General features: G+C 36.4%; 1 protein-coding gene across 1 annotated transcript in view; it reads right to left on the bottom strand.

The window, feature by feature from the left end:
- The window catches only part of SUGCT (succinyl-CoA:glutarate-CoA transferase), a 336,377-nt gene that overhangs the window by 280,452 nt on the left and 35,323 nt on the right, over positions 1-20,602 (bottom strand). Inside the window, exons 7-8 of the mRNA XM_075704878.1 lie at positions 15,253-15,344; positions 6,668-6,811 (exon numbers count right to left, since the gene is read on the bottom strand). Coding sequence (XP_075560993.1) covers positions 6,668-6,811; positions 15,253-15,344 — 236 coding nt within the window. The remainder of the gene's footprint in view (positions 1-6,667; positions 6,812-15,252; positions 15,345-20,602) is intronic.

Below are 20,602 nucleotides of genomic sequence, written 5' to 3'. Positions count from 1 at the left end.
GGTCATAATAGTATTATCTCAGAACACTGGCATTAGTTTTAACACAAAGATCTTGGACACTGCCCATGAAGTACTTATCTGCTAATGCACTACAGGGATGATGCAAGAAACAAACCCATGCAATTGAATGAAATGTCTGAAATAGGATGTTTTACAATGCACAAGATTGTATTTCTGTGCCTCTGCAGCATTAATGAACGCCCACCATTCAGTCGTCCACAATGCTTTTTTGAGCACCTTAATGCTGTCCACAACACAGACGTGGTTCATCTACAGAGCTGTTAAACAGCATGCAAGTCAGAGAAACGAGGTCCAAAGTTCTATCTGATTTGAGAAGTAAATGGGTTATTACCAATAAGTCTGGAGTCAAAATATGCATTTCTGCACTTTGAATAGTGACAACAAATTTGTAAATGATTCTTTGAAGAAGGAAGATTTTCCTTAGTAGGTCTACAAAAATATTTAAATAGTACCACAAAAACACCAAAATGTTATATTACAGAGTAAGCTTGAATGAAAAGAACTTCACAAAATTTTTTATCAGAGAAATCTAGCACTAGAAATATTCATTCTAAAGAAGGCAAAGCATTTTTACAAATAACTGGACTCTGACTTTTAGACAGAGTTTAATGGATACTTGTTTTTGAAGTCCTGAACCATCGTCTTTATGCTTTTTTTAATAGCTTTCACTATAATATAATACATAACTAACGAATTATGACCTCTGGCCTAATCACATGTCACTACTCTAAAGAGTAGTTTGCAGTTTAATTGATGAGCCAGAAACAATACAGCGCTGAATAATACAAACATGAAACAAAGTCATGGCAGCAGAACTCCATCAGACCAAAAAGAAGCCATTAGTCCAAATTCGTTTCAGCACCATCCTTTACCTCACCTTTTTACAAATTATAATCTACAGAGAAATTTCAATCAGAGCTATCTGAGGCGATCAAACCAAGCAGTGTTAAAGCCTCAGTTACCATTCCATCAGCATACCCAAAAATTACATACTTGTTAAGGTTTATTAGAGTTCCAGAGGTTCAACAGCACATAGAAATCAGTTGTTTTGCTAACTTAAAATCTTCTATGACATAAAATTGAAATCTCTTCCATCAAGTTACAGCCCTTTTCCTTGCTATTTACATAAATATATAGCGCATAAGGTGTTGAAAGGCCCTCTCCAAATCTGATCAACTTACAGAATGACTTCTGAAGGTGTCCATGAGTTAGAGGGGGGGCTGAGCTTTTGGGGTACACTAAAAGTGCTTATTCTGCTACTAGTTGCTTAAATCATTCCCATTTCTTTTGAACTACCCAGGTTATCCTCCTTCTCCTAATACTTAGCATGATCCCGAAATATGATCTGCTGTAATAAACTACAACAAACATCTTGATTCCATTTCCAGAATTACACCCTTATTCAAAGGTCATCTAAATAATAAACTCATTAAAAGAAATGTCTTCCTTTGTCTTCAAACTCTCTCCCCTACCCACTCCAGATAGCCATTTTATTTTTTCTATGTATTAAAGGGGCATATTTTTTCTATCTCCTTCCTAGTCTTTCTCTAATTGATGACAGAGGTAGCTCAACACAGGAAAATGAAGCTGCAACACGCTCAGCCTTAGTTTCATTAGCACAAGAACAATAGTACCAAAGACAAAAGGCACAGAATTTACTGTCAGATAGCAGCTAAAGAAGAAATTCCCTTGCCATCTGGGTATACAGAGTAAAGAAAGCCACTAAATAAATCCAAGATCCAGCTGGAGTATGATCTACCAACAACTTTTTGCATAACTAATCATTAGAAAACACAACACACATTCCACAGAGGCCAATATTAAACTGGGTTACTGTCATGTTAGTATGGTCTTCTGGTCTATTCAATAAAATTCTGGCTACTTATAACCCCAAGGGCTAAGTTCTGTTCTTAGTTATACTGATGTCCTCAATAGAAATTATCAAGAATAGTAGCCAAGAAAAGTGTTTAATGCACTGTATATATTTAAAGAAATGTTCACATTAATTCAAATTTTACTATCTTTCCATATCAGAGCTATGCAGTGAAAAAGACATCTCCATACAGTGCATACACAATTTTTTATCATGACGGAGATTAAGAATACAATGTTTTGCAAAGATGATGCTTTATAAGCTTGTAAAAAAGAACCACTTATTCAAACCATACCCAAAACAAGACAACTGTGCAACAGTCCTCCTAGCCGGCCTCCATAATCATCAGCAGCAATGACCTCCAAAAAAGCAGATTTTCTCTCTGTATTCAGTCAACTTGCAACTCTCAGTTTGCAAGCAGAGAAGCAACAAGACACCTGAACAGTACTTGAGTTCCAAGATTGATATTTCTCACACAACTTAACTGCTCAGGGATCCTGTGATGCCATATATATCCTACAGGTGGTACATAATTATTACCAGTTTCACCTATACTCAATACTTTGTAAAAGACATGTCATGAAGCCCCTGAATAGAGAGCACTAAAAGCACCTTAAATAGATAAACCTTAAACACAATCATCTTGGGAAAAAGTGATGCAGAAACAAAAACTAATAGTTTCTAAACCTCACCATTATCTCAGTAAACTAACTGCCAAACTAAAGCACAAAGATGGAATACAGAAAATAATTCATACCAATTTGCTAGGCTTTTCTAGGGTCACTTCAAAATTTTGAGAAGGTTAAGAGTTTGCTATGGCAAATACAAACTAAACCATAGTAATCAGAAGCAGAGAAGTGTCTCATGAACAATCATATAATACAAACAATATTAACCGCATTATCCTGTCTGTGGAATCTGGGAAAAAATACACTCCAAAATTGCAGAAATGTTAAATGTAAAATACTTCTTGCAGATTTTCAATCCAAGAGAAACCAACTTATTACAGTATTTGTTGGAGCCTGGTTGTAATTAAATACAGGAAGGATATTAAAACTTCCAAGAGATTTTTTTTTAAGCCACAACAGAAGAAAAGGCACAATTGCATAATTGGAACCAAATCCAAAACCCACTTCCTTCTTATTTACTAGCATCATCTAAAGGACACTATTTAGATGCTGAAAGGTCTGGAGCTGACAACTGTAAATCATCTAAAAGTCAAAATTTTCAAAGGAATTGTATGACATGGGTTAAAAGTTTATAGATGAGAGATATAGAAAGTTAATGCTCACTGCAAAACCACATCCTAGCAGTCACCGTATCTCTCTTGTCAATAAAACCCTAGATTCTATTTTGTTGTGGGGCAAGAAATCCTCCTTGTTAGTAATAAGCTGCTATAAAGCTATAGGGCAAAAATGTTTGATATACAGAATTTGAAAGATGTCTTTTTAAGATATTCTAAAAATAACATTTGTTTAGATAACAGGATTTCACTTATCATTTCGTTCTACACAGACCAGTTAAATACTAAACAAACTTGCCAGTGGGATATTTCTTTAAAAAGCTTCAGATCATTTTTGTTGGCAGTTGAATTCAGTTCAATGCTCTTTGTCATCAGCATATCTGTGCAGGAAAATTAATATCAAAAGCATCCTCTAGCCATCCCTCCCAAAAAAAAAAAAAAAAAAAATTTAAAATCCTCTTACATTTCTGTAAGGCATGCAGAAAAGTGATAGCATAGACACAGATAGACATGGACATGCTAGGTTTTTTGCTATAAGGTAAACCAAGCAGTTTTCAGGGATTTCTAATTATTTAAGTGCTTTAACCCCTGGGTTTTTTTTCTCCTTTCTGACATAGTCAAAGTCATCGACACTGCCCAATGAAGACATATGTATAGGCCAGCTTCACAATTCTCAGTTCAGATGAAGGGATGGACAAAAGGAGCAAGCACACTGCTATATTAGCTCAGTGCACGAAATACTGACAAAAGCCAAAAGTTTCATACAGGTCCCTGCTGTCGTAACACTATTAATAGGAGGACAGTTCAGTAGTGCTTCTGTTTTACACACAGAAAAAAAGATTCTTTTTTTCCTCATTAAAAATTACTACACTCCAGTGAAACTCACGCTGAAGGAAAAGTTATTGTGATGCATCTGTTTGACCTCTAGATCCCACCATTAATCAACTGCAACAAGAACCTAACAAACTAAAAGTCTACAACGCTAGGTTCCTTATTGTTTTGGCAGCATCCATGAGAGACTTCAAAAGGCTACTCTTTTTAAACATTCATCACATGAGGAAGAAATAGCTTTAGATATCTCAGCTTGGTATGTAAAACCATAATCCCTTTGAAAGCATGGATCTTTCAAGAACCTGATTGTATCACAGTAATTGTCTGACTTCCCTTTAAGAAAACGTTATCACCAAAAGTACTGCAAGAGCAATTCCTTTTTTTACATTAATTTTTAGATTTGTGCTACTCTTTTTTAGTACACTCACCCTTAAAGACTTACAAGTAACCAAAGTTTTGGTTTGCAAAAAGAAAAAAATAACCAGGAAAACTAGATGTTCTCAGAGAGACTCAGCTGTCAGTTACATTTTTCTTCATTCATTTTAACACATTTTTTCATGGTATTGATCACATGGGTTTACTTTTGGTACCCCAGCACCTCATCCATAAATACTTTTTCCAATTTAATAAATGTTCTCCGCACAGTCTTGGGCCAACACCTTAAAGTTGATTTGAACTGAAGTAATAGGGTTATCTAAACCAAAATAGCTGTTTTCTGAACAACAACTTATGCCCATACTCTATTCCAAAATACCAGCTTATTTCAGTTTAATTTACCCAACACTGAAGTAAATAAAAACACTTACTTTGCAATAAGGGTGTACATGTATGGAATTACTTCTTAATAACTTCTATGTAACTATAATTTGAAAAGAAGCATGGAATGAGTTAATGTTTAAAAAAAAAAAAAAAAAATCACTAAATTGTTCCTTCACCATTTAATACTTCTTCAGCTAAGCATGTAGAAGTCAATCATGCTTTGTTCACTAACATCTATCCAAGTCTTCATTCCCTTTCTTGTGTATGCCAGTGAGTGGCCTAAAGGATGATGATGTGGAACTTCAGGTGGAAATTTTGCAATATGAGAACACTTTTCTGCATAGCCAAATCTATCTTAAACCAAGGAAGAAGATTCTAAAGACAAACGAGGTGACAAAGTAAGGTGAAATAAGAGAAGAGAGTTACAGCAACACCCAACTTTAACTCTTCTTACTTTCAGCATTTGATAAAATATCAAATAATAATCAAGAAGGCTCCATTAAAAAAAAGCCAAAAAACAGCACAACAAGGAATGAAAACACAACAGAATTACTCTGGAAATTAGTAGAAATTACCACAAGTCTTTTTAATAAAATTAGAAATGAAAAAGATCAGGGAGAAGCTGCCATAATATAACACATTATGATACCTTAACCAAAAAAAAACCCCTTCCATAGATATACAAATTATTTAGTAAGAGTTTAACATACATTTAAAATATTCTAAACTGCTTATTACATTTTTCAAAGAGAGACACAACATTTACAAATATACATAAGTATGATGAAGAGTTCAGTCCTTACAAACACTTGTGAAACAAATGAAAAATTCTTTGTTGATTTAAGCAAGGGCTTCCCCTCCTTTCCAGAACTGATTTCAGTAAGTCTTTAAACAAGAGCAGTAGTTATTAAAACACAAGCAACCTCAATCATTAGTCTCAATCGTTATTATCACACAATGATATAGGTGGGAAGGAACCTTTGGAGGTCATCTTGTCTAACCTCCTGCTCACACCAGGGCCAACTTTTTGCACAATGGGCACTCCATCATCTCTCAAATGTACTGACAGATATAATGTGAAGAATAATACAACTGAATAAAGACGAAAATAACGGAGCACTGTAGTAGCTTTGATTAGTCCTGCATACAGTTTTGATGTACATTTTAAAAGGTACACAAAAATTCCTATGCACCGTATACCCAGTTGCTGCCAGCAGGTATCTACATCAGGAAGACAATGTATCATCCAATCACATGCAGCTCATACCAACATCACTTTCTTTTTGTGAATTATAAACCATTGCACCAATGGTGCTTAAAAGTTCAAAGACAATTTAAAGTTCTCATTATTTGTGGTATATTATATACCTTTCATGATCAAAACATCTTTGTCTTCACAATTTTGATGAGATTTCTCTTTAATGTGCCTACAGCAAACGCTGCGTCTTCAAGCTTACTTTATCCTTTAATTCCCAGAGCCAAAAGGCAGGCCTCCTGAATTACATTACTTTGACACTTGGGTGATACTTGATTACTCTGGGTGATTCTGTCACTCTGGTAGTAATACTACTCAGTGCCAAGGCCTCCCTTCCAAAAGTGGTTTCACCATTTATGTTTGTCTATCTCAAATTATCTACTACAACTGTTACTTACAATCTCAGGGATATTATAAACGTTGATTAACCCATGTTTTCAAAGAACATGGAGGTTCTTTGTAAAAATTGAAAACCAAATGTAATGCAGTAGTAACTGTAACCATGTCATATAAAATGGTCACTATCAGAGTGGCAGAACAAGGAAACTGTCACTAATGCCATTATTGTCATTATTATTGTTGTCATTAGTTGTACTAACTAATTTTCATTAATTTATGTCAAAATGGTATTCTTAGGTTCAAACATCTACACAGCTAAAACCAATTTTATTTTTAAAACGCCTACCTGAGATGACAAGAGATTGCAGTCAATGTGCAGTCCTTTCCCTGTCTTATACCTCTGAAGTAAACCAGCCATAATTGCTCCATATGTATACAACCCAGTAGCAAGATCTGTCATGGCTACTCCTGGTCTAACTGGCTCACCATCCTAAAGAAAAAGAAAACACCCCAAAACAAGAAAAACAAAACAAATTTAAAAATAAAAAAAAAAAAGAAAAAGAAAACAAGCAGAGACAAAACATTACTTTTTGTTATAGTACATTCTACACAAGACTCATCTGAAAAGGGGTTTACATGTTTCTGCATTGCAAACTGCAAGAAATGAGTATCTTTGAGTGAACTGAAGTATAAAAACTACCACTGAAAAACAGGTATTCTGGCAGTATCTACACAATACTGTAACTTCGTGATGCCGCAGACTGAAAGTTGTGAATGATTTATTATGCTACTTTTTGCCCTAATAACATAATGCTTCAACTCACCAATGCAAAAATGAAAGAGATACTGTTAGAGACAAGAGAAGCCAGTGAAAACTGAATTCCGTTATGCCTAGAAGCCAAAGGCCTAAAGGACTTCCACAGTATGCTGACCTGGGTGCGTATCTGTTTGAAAGGCAGAACCATATTGCTTTGCTGCTCTTACTCTCTTTGTCTCCCTCCTCTTCTGGCCTGCCCCCAACCAAATCTCATTTTTGTATTTTCCAGTATACACACTCCAGGTGTCTAGTGGGAAAACAAAAATAACTTTGCTTTGTTTGCACGTGTACACGTTACACATGTAAATACATGCAGATTCTTGAGCACCTGACCAATAACCTCTGGAAAGCTGCTGGTTCAAATCTTTTTTCAGTATGGCATCAAGGGAAGAATCTTCATTTTACATCACGTGTTTCAGAACTTCCCTAATCACGAGCACGAAATACAGCCCCTCTGCAATCAATAGCAAAATGAATTTCAGTCAAGGCAGGCTTTTACCACAGGTGCTTAAGAGTGCTTCTTCTGAGATGTTCTCCCATGTCCTACTCTGAAAAGTTTGAGGTCAAATGCTCAGATTCTGACAGCAGTTGCTTGCCCTGAAGTACAGTCCACAAATAGCAGCACAAAGCTAATGGGACTGTTTCAGAGTTTCAGCAACTCCGTAAGCCTATCATAAGCCAACTTAAAATCAGTATAATTGATAAATAATAACTATTTGTCAAAGTTCCCAAAAATGCCTTTAAACTAATCTAGTATAAATTCAATAAAATTGAATTTACAGAATTACTTTAATTAGTCATGTCTAAACTGCTAAGTATAATCATATTTTAAGATTGCAAGAGTTATGTTTAGTGATAATTATAAAAAAAAGAAAGAGTGTCTTGGCTTCATGTAAAAAATTTAAAACTTATCTTCACCGTGTTTTTTTTCTTTCGCACTCCAACAGGATTTACGCAAGTCTGCTATCAAGTCATATGTAAGTTTAAAATTATCTCAAGAAAAATAATACTATATTGCATTATCAATTCCATTAATAGGTGAATTCTGGGACAAAAGACTGTAGTACAATATTTTCTATGTAAGATGGAAAAGACTGCTATTTTATGCATATCATAGAAATGACTAAACAAAATTATAAAATCTGTATCAAATACAACAAAATTTTTAAAAAAATCTCAGTTACTGTCATTCAAACTGCAATAAGGATTAGTCTGCGACTATCTATAGCCTAGATATTAAGGATGACATACAAACTACACATCCTTAAGGTGAACACTGCTTTAGGAAGTACTTCTTTTTTGAAGAATCTCTTATTTCTTCCTTCTCCACACTCTACACTAAGCTACTTCAGCTTCCCAATGGAAAGGACACCTCAAAGGTTCCACCCATTTACTACTCTCCTTGTACCCATCTCTGGGGGAAAACAGGAAAGGAAGGTCTTTATGTTTATGCACATAGGCATATGCGCATATGCCTAAAACTAATTAGCACGTGAGAAGGTTTTTGCTCCTCAGAGCTGTCACTGAGAAATACAAAATAAAAGAAAAACAAACAAACAACATTTTCCCCATATTATCTGCTGCAAGTTATCAGTTTGTTAAATTGTTCTTTCTTCATTACAGCCAAGACGCTGGGATGAGAAGAAATCAAAAAGATTTTGCAAATAGATAGGCAGCAACATTCTTAGTTTGAAAACACTTCCCACTGTTTTTGAAGTGTCATTAATTTCACCCCTGATGGAGAAAACTACACTTTGAAGATAAAAATCAGGACTATTTTAATAGATTGTTACATATGAATTTGTCTTCTCAAGCCTTAATCCCAGCACTTTCCTCATCAAGTACTAAACTACCTAACGTTTTAAAGCAAACACTTCCCTTGCCTCAGTAAAAAGTTCATCTTTATTTCTAAAAATGCTTTCACAATTTCCTCTTACAGAACGCTCCTACAAACTACTAGCACTATACTGCTATGTTATTTTTAACACATTGGCTTTACTTCATCCTAACACTCCACAACCTATAATTCTGCAGCAGTCCACACACTTTCTACTCTTTGTTGGTCTTTCTACCAAGATCCACAAGTACCTGCAATTTTTCACCCTTAATCAGCTTCTAACGTCCACCTGTGCCATAAACAAGCCTTTCTGTGTCAGGATGCATAGCTGTAAGTACTGTGAAATGGATTCATTCAGGTTTTCATCTCTATCCTGCAGAACAAGGGATATGAAGCTGCTTTATATGAAGGGTAAAGCTCCACACACAGAGAAACACCTTCCTTTAGACAGAGCTTCTGACATACAGGAGTACTTTTGTGTAGCTAATGTCATACTAGTTCCCTGAGCAAAGAATCTATACAATAGCTTTCATTCAAGCAAATTATTTTAGAAGTAACAAACACCACCACCACCACCCGGGCCAGTCAAAAGTGATATTACTGTTCTGGTAGAAGGACAAAATGTAGTCCTAGTCAGGGAGAAAGTGCTTTAAGCAAACAAAGCTGCCATCCAGGCTCAAGAGCTGGGTTGAACCCTAATTAGGGGCAGGACCGGGACATGCCCTTTGCTCATCTGAAAAGATGAAGATTCACTCCAATAGATCTGACCTTTTCTTCCGTCACTGCACTTTGCTATTGCTTGATTTTACCACCAGTTTACACTTTTATTCCTAATTTTTTGCTGTTTACTTTCCTTACAATTTGTCAACACATTCTGGCCCAGAGATAGCCACATGTTTTGGAAGCTTCCTTTCGCCTTTTGACATAATTTCTCTTCCCAAACTCACATCAGTAATATAAAAATGATCCATTAAAAATGGAAATTGTTCTGAAATTACATGCTTAATAAAAGTATTTCTAAGTCCAGTAGTCTTTACAGATGGGAAATAGCTGCTGAAGCTAATATGAACCACAATGGCTATATTTTTCAACAGTTCTGAACTATATACCATGTGTACTATTTGTTGCAGTTTGTTTGATTTTAAGCTGAAGAATGGCCCCTCTAGTATTGTAGATCCCAATCATGTCTTGCTGTCTCGTGTTCAGTAAAACAAAAATGTTTCTTCAGCAAAAAAGAATGCACCATTATAAAGATACCCTGAATATCAAAAATTGCATACAATAATCCACTTGGAGATGGAAGGGGATTTGTATCCAAACTGATTTTTATTTAATTAATTTCAAGTTATTGCCAATAGAAATTTGCATCAAAGGGATATTCATCTGGCACTGATGTAGCTGAACATATTAAGTAAAAGCTTTCTGTTCATCAAATATGAAACTTGAATGTGGTGTTTAACCAGGAAATATCTATAAATTATGTCATCCAGGATAATAAAAGTGTCATCAGTGTAAACTTTGTCCTTTTACCATATTTTAATTTATGTAAAGAAAAACTGAATGTGGCCTGAAGCAACTACTTTCATTCAGAATGGGTTTGTGGTACAGATTTACACAAAACAGACTCCCCACTATTGCTTGTAAATTTTCATAAACACACTAGACTTTCAAATTTCACAGATGTCATACATTTCTAATATAGAGGTAATCAAGTACATGTGTAAGAGCTTGAATTCCATGTAGGTTTCTGCACATGAAAACATGGTTTAAAGATAGCATTCTACTGTACACTGAATGTGTTTGGTTTTGTATGATCAACAACACTAGCGCAAACGCAGCTGCCTGTGCCTGTAATTTTGCAATATTGCAGAAGTTATAGCTTGATTTCAAGGTTCAGAACTTTGCTCAGAAGCATTTCAAATTAGTCAGCATTAAGTCATTTCAGTAACAAATATTTCTTAGCAAAAAAAGAAAAGAAAGCCACTCGGAATTTCTTTATGCAGGAATCTTCTCTCAGATCTTAAAAATCAGATGTATAAAGCATATGATCTTGTCTCCCTTTCAAGAGGTTTATACTGTGTGCCAAATGTGATATTACTGTGTATCTTTGGTGCATTCCACGTTTGTATTACACTAACTTTATCTCCTTAATAAAAGGGTAACTTGGATAAAATATACACATTTTAGTCAGAAACTTCCATCTCTTCCACTGTGATGTCTTTACTGCCTCAAAAATTATAGTGTTAGATGAAATATAAAGTATTGAAGAAAATTAACATTACATATGTGACAGACTTAATGAAGGTTTAAGTTTTGCTCAAAATCCTGTGCTAGTAATATATTGATATCATGGCTTAATATTAAGACTTTGCTGACTGGAGGCATGACCCTAGTACCCAATAAAGTGACGCGATCTACAACAGTAAACTGCTTTCTGAGACACTGAGTTAGTAGCCAGATGGTTGGAACAAACTAAAATTCACAACATGAAATTCCTCTAAGCTAAAATGGAATATAGATTGCTATTAGTTCTATCCATTTTTAAAATGTCAGCTACAGGACATAATTTTAGCATCCTATTATTAAAATGCTTTGTGAGCAGCTGTAAATATGTATTAACATACCTCAAAATTAAGCACCTCAGTGATGTATGTAGATGTTTTGTTGCTGCTGCTCAAATTCATTATAATTTGTCTACTGCATCAGCTGATACCTCTAAGATCATCCTGCAAGCACATTCAATGGCTTGTTTACTGAAGGGAAGTCTCCACAGAGCACTGTTATACTGATGTTATTAGGCTGATTATCTATAGCTACCGCAATGCAATACAAACCCAACATCATCTGTTATAACTTTTTTTTTTTTTCTTCCCAGTTCCTAAGACTGTCATTTTTAAATTTATTTACTAGGGTATGCTTCAAATGATCTCATGGCTTGGATGGGCGTAGTCTTCACTAGGTAAAAAACTGCTTGGGTGGCCGAGCCCAGCAAGTAGTGGTAAATGGAGTTAAGTCCAGTTGGCGGCCAGTCACAAGCGGTGTTCCCCATGGCTCAGTTTTGGGGCCAGCCTTATTTAATATCTTTATCAATGATCTGGATGAGGGGATTGAGTGCACCCTCAGTAAGTTTGCAGATGACACCAAACTGGGTGGGAGTGTTGATCTGCTCGAGGGTAGGATGGCCCTGCAGAGGGACCTGGACAGGCTGGACCGATGGGCCGAGGCCAACTGGATGAGGTTTAACAAGGCCAAGTGTGGGGTCCTGCACTTGGGTCACAACAACCCCATGCAACGCTACAGGCTTGGGGAGGAGTGGCTGGAAAGCTGCCTGGCAGAAAAGGACCTGGGGGTGTTGGTAGACAGCTGGCTGAACACGAGCCAGCAGTGTGCCCAGGTGGCCAAGGCAGCCAACAGCATCCTGGCTTGTATCAGGAATAGTGTGGCCAGCAGGAGCAGGGAGGTGATTGTCACCCTGTACTCAGCACTGGTGAGGCCACACCTGGAATACTGTGTCCAGTTTTGGGCCCCTCAATACAAGAAAGACATTGAGGTGCTGGAGCGTGTCCAGAGAAGGGCAATGAAGGTGGTGAAGGGTCTGGAGCACAGGACTTATGAGGAGCGGCTGAGGGAACTGGGGTTGTTTAGCCTGGAGAAGAGGAGGCTGAGGGGAGACCTTATCGCTCTCTACAACTACCTGAAAGGAGGTTGTAGTGAGGTGGGTGTTGGTCTCTTCTCCCATGTAGTTAGCGATAGGACGAGAGGAAATGGGCTTAAGCTGTGCCAGGGGAGGTTCAGATTGGATATTAGGAGACATTTCTTCACGGAAAGGGTAGTCAAGCATTGGAACGGGCTGCCCAGAGAGGTGGTGGAGTCACCATCCCTAGAAGTGTTCAAAAAACGGGTAGATGTGGCACTTTGGGATATGGTCTAGTCTAGTCTACCCTTGACTGGTTTAGTGTGGACTTGGTAGTGTAGGTTAATGGTTGGACTGGATGATCTTAAAGGTCTTTTCCAACCTAAACGATTCTATGATTCTACTTTTAGTGTATGAATTCCATGTTATCTGGTCAACAAATAATTAAAGGTTTAATAAAGAAAAATAGCATGAAAAAGTGAGTAAGATTCTTTTTTCTTCTTTACTTTGGCCACTTTTCTACATGCTGACTGAAGCAAGGTTTTCTACTTTTTTCAGAGCTAGTTTTGTGGAATCTTAAACACAACCAGTCACATGAACATAAATGTAGAACATGGAAGTTTTTACTATTAATAATACATTGTTATTTTAAAGTAACTTTCAAACAAGCATACAATATGACTTTAAAGCCACTTGAGTAAATTTTCACTACAACAACAAAAGGCACATTTGCTTCTTTGGAGTCACTGACCACTTAAGTCTTTGAAACAAAACTGTCCCTCTATACATCAGAAGATGGTTTTGAAAAACTAATGAAATAATATATGACCAACTTCAAATAAAGAAAAATAGGAAGCAAGTTTTAGCATGTTTATTTTAATCATGAAAGAGAATTACTAAGTCTGAATGAATTGTTAAAGGCCCCCAGTGAACAGACAGAACTGTTACAATGATTAAACGATTCCCATGATTCCATTGGCTCAAGTCCTGGTGAGGTGATGCGAACATCTGGATTTCCAGTGTAGATCTTAACACAATCTTTTTAATAAAACCCATCTTCATAATGGCCACTGAGGACTATTACTCTCATAATACAACTTACATGCAATTATTCAGTATAACGCTTGTGTTTTCTGTCACTCACATACCACTGAAAAGCTTTACAAGAGTCCTGTTTTTTTCAATTTTTCACCATACTTTCTGGTATTCAGGTGGTACTAACCACATTTGCCCCTTTCTAACAGTTTATACTCCCATTTAATTTTGTTTGATATATTTTGAGGTGTGCATGAAGTTTCTGGCATTGCACTGAAAGTACTAACTTTACCTCTACAGTCACCAAGGTCAGAATGTAAAAATTACTTACACTACAGTTACTGTCATCAGTCATTGCTTAGTGTATACATGCATTATACATTTGAAGAGAAGTCCCTGTAAGGACTGCACTCAACTTCATGTCTTCTTATGGTCTGAGATGGACCATCCTATGAGTATGTATCATTAACATGGCAGCAACGGGCAGACAGTCTTACAACATTAGGCACAAGATGTTTCAGTTTCCTCAGTCAAACAATGCTTGACTTTTTTGTTCTTTTTTTTTTTCTTTTTAATAGAAAGAAGGACTCTGGTCATAATAATTGCCACAAGCACAGAGTTCTGATGTTTGCCATTGTTCTTGGCAGAAAACAAGTCTATTGGCAGAATATCAATCCTACAGTAGTTATGTCCAGATCATGCATTGTCAACTTTCAACAACCTACTCAGACATGAATATCTGACACTAAGTACAGAAATTTGATGAACTCCTTGTTCATCTAGTGCACGCAAGTGCCATACTCTAAAGATCTGCACTACTGCTTCCAGCGTATCAGAAGCACCACCACAGAAGACTATCTAGTGTTTATGATGCATAGAACAGACTTGTAACACTATCTCACTAGAGAAGTGACATTTGGAGACCACATTCCCTGCATCCGTAGGTGATTCGAGACAGCTTAAGTAAATGCCTATTTGACCAGCATTTTTTTGAGGTGAAGACATACATTCTACGTATTCCTGGAATCCAGATACTAAACGACCTCTGCAATGCTTCCTGCACTACTGCAACTACCAAAGATCTTGGAATAGCAGGCACATAAAGCTTTTCCAGAACCACTAATGGCATATCTCTGCTTATTTTCAGGCAGGATGATTGAAAAGACAGTTTATCAAACTTATCTGGATGGCTTCACAATTCCCTCTTTTAAAGATGGAACATCAATATCAAAGCGTGGGTGAGATTTCCCACACATATATATGTTTCCATCACCCAGGTGTCAACAATGTGTCTATTACAGCTCTTGAAGTGACTACAAGTGGCCATTAACAGGTTAGCATAAATTGTCAATTTATTCACTGGAGATTTAGGATACCATTTTTCTTCCATTTTCTGTTTCTCAGGCATTGGCTTTGTGAGCCTGGAGTGAGATACCTGAAGCACATTAACACTATCATTTTCTTAGATTGCCAGAGATAAGACCACTTGTTGGACTCAGGAGGGCATGCATAACAGATGTGTTAGCATAGGCTAACTTGTTCCATGCAGCATCAAGTTTTAGTATATGGCACAAAGATTCTATTAAATTTATAAGTCGAGCACCATACCTCATGCCCTGTGATATGCATGAGACCAGAAACAGCGGCTGCAACAGAGTCATATCCACCTCTCTGAACCATTGGACCAGTCTGACCATAACCTAAAACAGAAGAGAACCATTAGCAATTCAATCAAGGACAAGTACAACGCACACATATTACTATTTTAGTACAAAAAGGAACCAACTAGTATTTCTCATCAGCTTTTGTTCACAAGTTGTCCTGACTGTACAGCCAATGAATGCTACCGTACTCTGTTGATTCCTGCACATTTTTAAGAGTAAACAGTTGGGTTGATTCCTGCACATTTTTAAGAGTAAACAGTTGGATTTATCCTGTGTGGGTTGATGATGTGTTTGACTTAATGCTAGACAGATTCCTGGCCCTGCTATATTTCATTCACTTTGGACAGAATTCCTATTTTTTAATTTGCTGGGTTAGCTGAGGTGGGATTCAGATGTCATTTCAGAGGCTCTATGATACCTCTACAGGCCTCCAACTGCTGTCCAACAGGGCCCATGTTGCCTCTGTTATATCTCCACTCTGCCATAAAGATATCTTGAATACCACAAACAATACTAAAATCATGACACTATGATTTAGATACATGAATTGTTCCTCCCTTCCTGCTCTTACTTTATTCCACATCTAAACAGACCTACCTTCAAAATAAAACATTATTTACAATGGAGGGCAAGGCTGGCCCTTTAGCAAGTACACACAATCTGTTTGCCAAGAGTTAGCAACAATGAAATGCAAAATACAAAAAACTTTAACGGAACTACATAAATACAGTTTTGTTCAGCTATAGAATTAACTTAGAATTAAACAGCTGTAGCCAGAAGAATTCCCTCTTGCTTTTCTCTGCTTTAACTCATTATGTTCTTCCAACAACAACCACAAAATCTTCCAGTTGAGGAGGTCTTGCAGGATCAACTGAAGAGGTTACAAATCCAGATATCAATCCTATTCCCCTGTCAGAGATTACTGCCTGTCAATCACAGTATAACCTAATAATTTAGGGCTGAAATTGGAGGCAGTTAATGTACTGGGCCTGTACAATGTAATGACCTTAAGTGGTCAAAGAGCCAAGTCTGGTTTTCTTTTATGGAACCAGTGACCACCAACACAGAGGGGAGAAGTCAAGAGGGAAAGAGCAACATGTTTGATTGCTATTATTAAAACTAATAGAAACTGCCAGAGCCCTTAAGAATCAGATTTAAGTCTCTCCTCCTCCTCAAAGAGGTAGCAAATTCAAAAGCTATTCTCATGCTTTCTTTTCCCTTTTCAGGTATCTCTAGGAGAAATACCTTAGCAAACAGTTAGGAGATACTGGTCACAGACAAGATTCCTAGTTTGGCTGCCACTTTTAAGGCAATGTTTCAGAATTACTCTGAGCTGTGAGGACAGTATTAAAATAAAAATACATCAACATATACTGCAAGAAAAAACTTCCTGAATCTCCTAAATTCCTTTTAATTATTCTCCCAGAATAATCTTCTCTACAGACAGTCTGTTTGGTAGACATGACAGTCTAAACACTGGCTTTGTTGATTACAGCACACAATTGAAAATCATTACTCATTGGGGTAATCTTCCTCAGTTCCTCCACTTGGACCAATGCTGTTACATACAAAATTCATAAATGACTTCTAATGTACAGTGCAAGAGAACAATGAGCACTTCAAACTGGACTTAAAGTACTTTCTTACTCCAATTAAGATTTAGTAACTCATACCAAGCAAAACAATATCCACTAGCCATACCGATTCCCCATTATACCACAAACTATCTTAATTACCTGATATTTTTCTGGAGACATCAGATCCACATTGTGCAAAGCTGAGAAGGAACTCAACTTCTACACCCAGTGTCACAGGGAACATCAGGATACTACAGCCAGCACATTAACTTTGTCAATGTAGCCTCAAAACAAACGTTTCAGAAGAAAGGTTTCAACACTTTTCTTATGGTCAAATTTGTATCTTATTGACTTCACTACTCACAAGAGAGAAGAAAAAAACCTACCAGTTTACCCAGTTTTATTTGAAAGCATGTCTCTGAAAACAGCCAACTGTGAGACCCTGAAGAGCAACTCGTGACATTTGCTTTCATATCTACACACTTAAGTTTACAGAAAATAACAGTGTCTTCATCTTCAAACATAACAGGACCGGCAAATAAAATATGGTGGATCCACCCAAAAATGCTCTGAAGGGCTCTAACTAGGCATATACCATTATCTCATTGGAATGAACTGTAGCATTAAAACCATTTAAATGTGTGGGGCCACTTCAAAAACAAAATCTTGCTCAATAAAAAAAAAAAATACTCAAAACAACTTTAATTGAATAGTGAAAAGCATATTGAAGTGAGTGAGAAATTATGTACTGGACTCAATTATTAACAAAGAAAAGACATCTCAACACATCTGCTCACACAAATGTTTTCATAAACAGAAAACATCTGAAAATTAAGCATTTAGTATGTAGACACAACAACTATAAAATGCTTTGCAATGCTCTTCTGGTAAGGACAAAACACCCATCCCTTAAACACTACATTCAGGAAAGGAGACAGGCAACAACTCATGCATTTTTCTAGTGGTATTTCAGAAATACAATTTTTAAGTCCTTTTCACACATTGTAACAGCTTGGTTGCAAAATAGAAGTTATTTTAATGGCTTTCTGGTTAAAATTAGAGGTTCTAAGGAGTGTTTAATTAGTTTTCACAGGTCACAATATATTAAAAAGAAAAAAAATACATAATTCTGCTTTTGATCTGAATTCTGAATTGACAAAGCTAGTGTGGGGACAAAATCTGTTGTCATTGGAAATGGTTTGCCCCAGGAACTATGGACATATAAAATGCCTGGAAGAGCCATCTAACTGTAAGAATTAAGTGACAAATAGCTATTTCTAAAAATGAAAGATCTCATTATCCAGAAAAAAAAAAATTCAAAGGCTGAACATTATTATTCTAGTAAACTACACAGGTCAATGGAGCAACCCAGTGCAGACGTTTTAGAAATAACTATGAACACAAATACAAGAAGTTTGAAGGAGAGCACAAAATCACATTCAGAAAATTTTCAGCCTGGTGCACAGATCTCACCATAACTGTAATACATACACATACATACATATACACACATATATATGTGCATGTGTATTCATATATATAAATAGATAAAACAATTTCTTAAAGATATAAAAATGCCACCCAAAGTTTACGTTTGTCCAAATACCCTGCGTTCTCTCACACTTGAAATCAGCATGCAAAAGCATAAATTTGCAATTACACACACTTAACCCTAAACATAGGTTCCTGTTTAGTATAACATAGTTGGTGGCTTATCAAGTTTAGATACAACAGAAAATACTTTAGGCTAAAAAGATAATCCCTGTTGAATACAGAAAGAATAGACTTTACAGCAATGGTCTCTGAAGATGAAACAAGGCAACTGATTGCACTCTTGCTCTGAACTGCCCTCTAGTGGAGTTTATCTCCCTAGGCTACAGTCAATATTTAGTCTCTTTCTACCAGTAGAGAATTGATTTTAGTCCCTTAAGTCCAGTGAATATATTTTTATTTTAGGGACTATATTTCAGAGGCAAGACAAAAGAATTTAAAACTTAATTTAATAAACGTGAGAGTTTTCTAAATCATTTCAGCTGGAGAGGGAGCTGCATATATGCCTAATCTCATGTAAAGCTTTAGATTTGTGTAAAATGGAATCTGGAAAGGACAAGAGAAAGTTGCACACACACACACACAAAATCCTTATTCAAATCCCAAAATCCCTATTCTATACCTTACACTAGGAAGGCACAATTTATTCTGATGCCTGCCAAATCCTCACGTACCTAGATCTCATGATTGTTGCAGCTGTTTCGCTCTACTGCAAAATGTACATCAGTTTCACAATCAAACTGGTTACAAGACACAATAACCCCCAGTCAGATCTCCAAGTGCCTCCTAAAAATTGTCATTGTCAAAGCATTATTTAATCTGCATAGCAAACATTTGAAACCACCAGAAACACAAACTCTAGCTGTCCGCTGAAGAGCTATTTCCTTATTCAGCACAGTCACTTACACCTCAATCTTCCTGTTCCTGTCCTAACCCTGCAGCCAAGTCTATCTTCCACATAAGAAAGTGTACCTTCATTGTCTTTACCTTTTGTGAACAAGAAAAATGAACTCTGTATGAGACAAGTATGAAAAAACAAGTTGCACTGGCTGCTTTCTATCAGCTTAAGGGAAACATTGGCCTTCATGGCAGGCTTTTACAAAGTGAATGCCACAGCCACATCCACCAGCAATCCTGTATCCCTCACAATTTCCACCAGCAATCCTGTATCCTTATCTCAGACAAGAATGGAGAAAGTGACCTTACTGGCTATATTTAGCATCCTCTGTTTTTCAGAACTTTCCAAGTGGTTAAAGATAAATTTGCAACTGAAAATTTTGAAAGAGTATTCTTAACTAAGCTCTCCACCAATCTCTCTTTGTTAGTCTGCAGCATAACATACAGTATGTGAATATTCAAAGTGACATAAAAAAAAATGTACCTCCGTTCCAGTATCTATTTTTCTCATATTTGGGGGAATATGACAATTAAAGTTACATAAAATAAGGCAGCTTATATGGAATTATGATCTTAGAGATCCTATCCAATCTTAATGATTCCTAGTTTTTACTTTCATTATAAATGATCCAGCCACCAAGCCAGGAGGCATGGGGTTGCTACTCTACCCTTAATTGGTTTAGTGGTGGACTTGGTAATGTTAGGTTAATGGTTGGACTGGATGATCTTAAAGGTCTTTTCCAACCGAAACAATTCTATGAATAATGCAGCTCACAGCTGTTCTAAAAAAGCCTCCAGTTGTTTGATGGCCAAATCTTTGATACGGAGCAACAAGAGAAGACCCAAGATGCCTAAAAAATATTTATATAGCAAAACAAAGATAATCACGTCAAGAGAAAACAGTAAATTATAATAGCACTAATATCCTCATCACTAGCTGGAGGCATTACAGAAGTAGCTTTATGCAAGACACTAATTGCAACTGATTGAAGATCCATTTGGTAAAATGAATTGAAACAAATAAATTTCCCATAAATATCCACAATATATACCCATTCCTATTAAAATTAATGGTGAGACTGCTGCTATTATTCAATTAAATTACATCATTATTAATATATCACAATTCCTGACAGAGGGAAGGACTGAAAGTATTTCTTTCCCCCAGATTTTTCTAGTTGGATGAGAGAGACCTAGTAAAATAAAAGACACTCTGCAATGGGAAATAAATCATAGCTACTTCTCTAGGGTTGGTGTGACATTCCTCCT

Source organism: Pelecanus crispus, chromosome 2 (genome assembly GCF_030463565.1).
Source record: "Pelecanus crispus isolate bPelCri1 chromosome 2, bPelCri1.pri, whole genome shotgun sequence".
In the NCBI taxonomy this organism is placed as follows: Eukaryota; Metazoa; Chordata; class Aves; order Pelecaniformes; family Pelecanidae; genus Pelecanus; species Pelecanus crispus.
The sequence above is the reverse complement of the archived record's forward strand: the minus strand, read 5'-3'. Positions and strand labels throughout refer to the sequence as shown.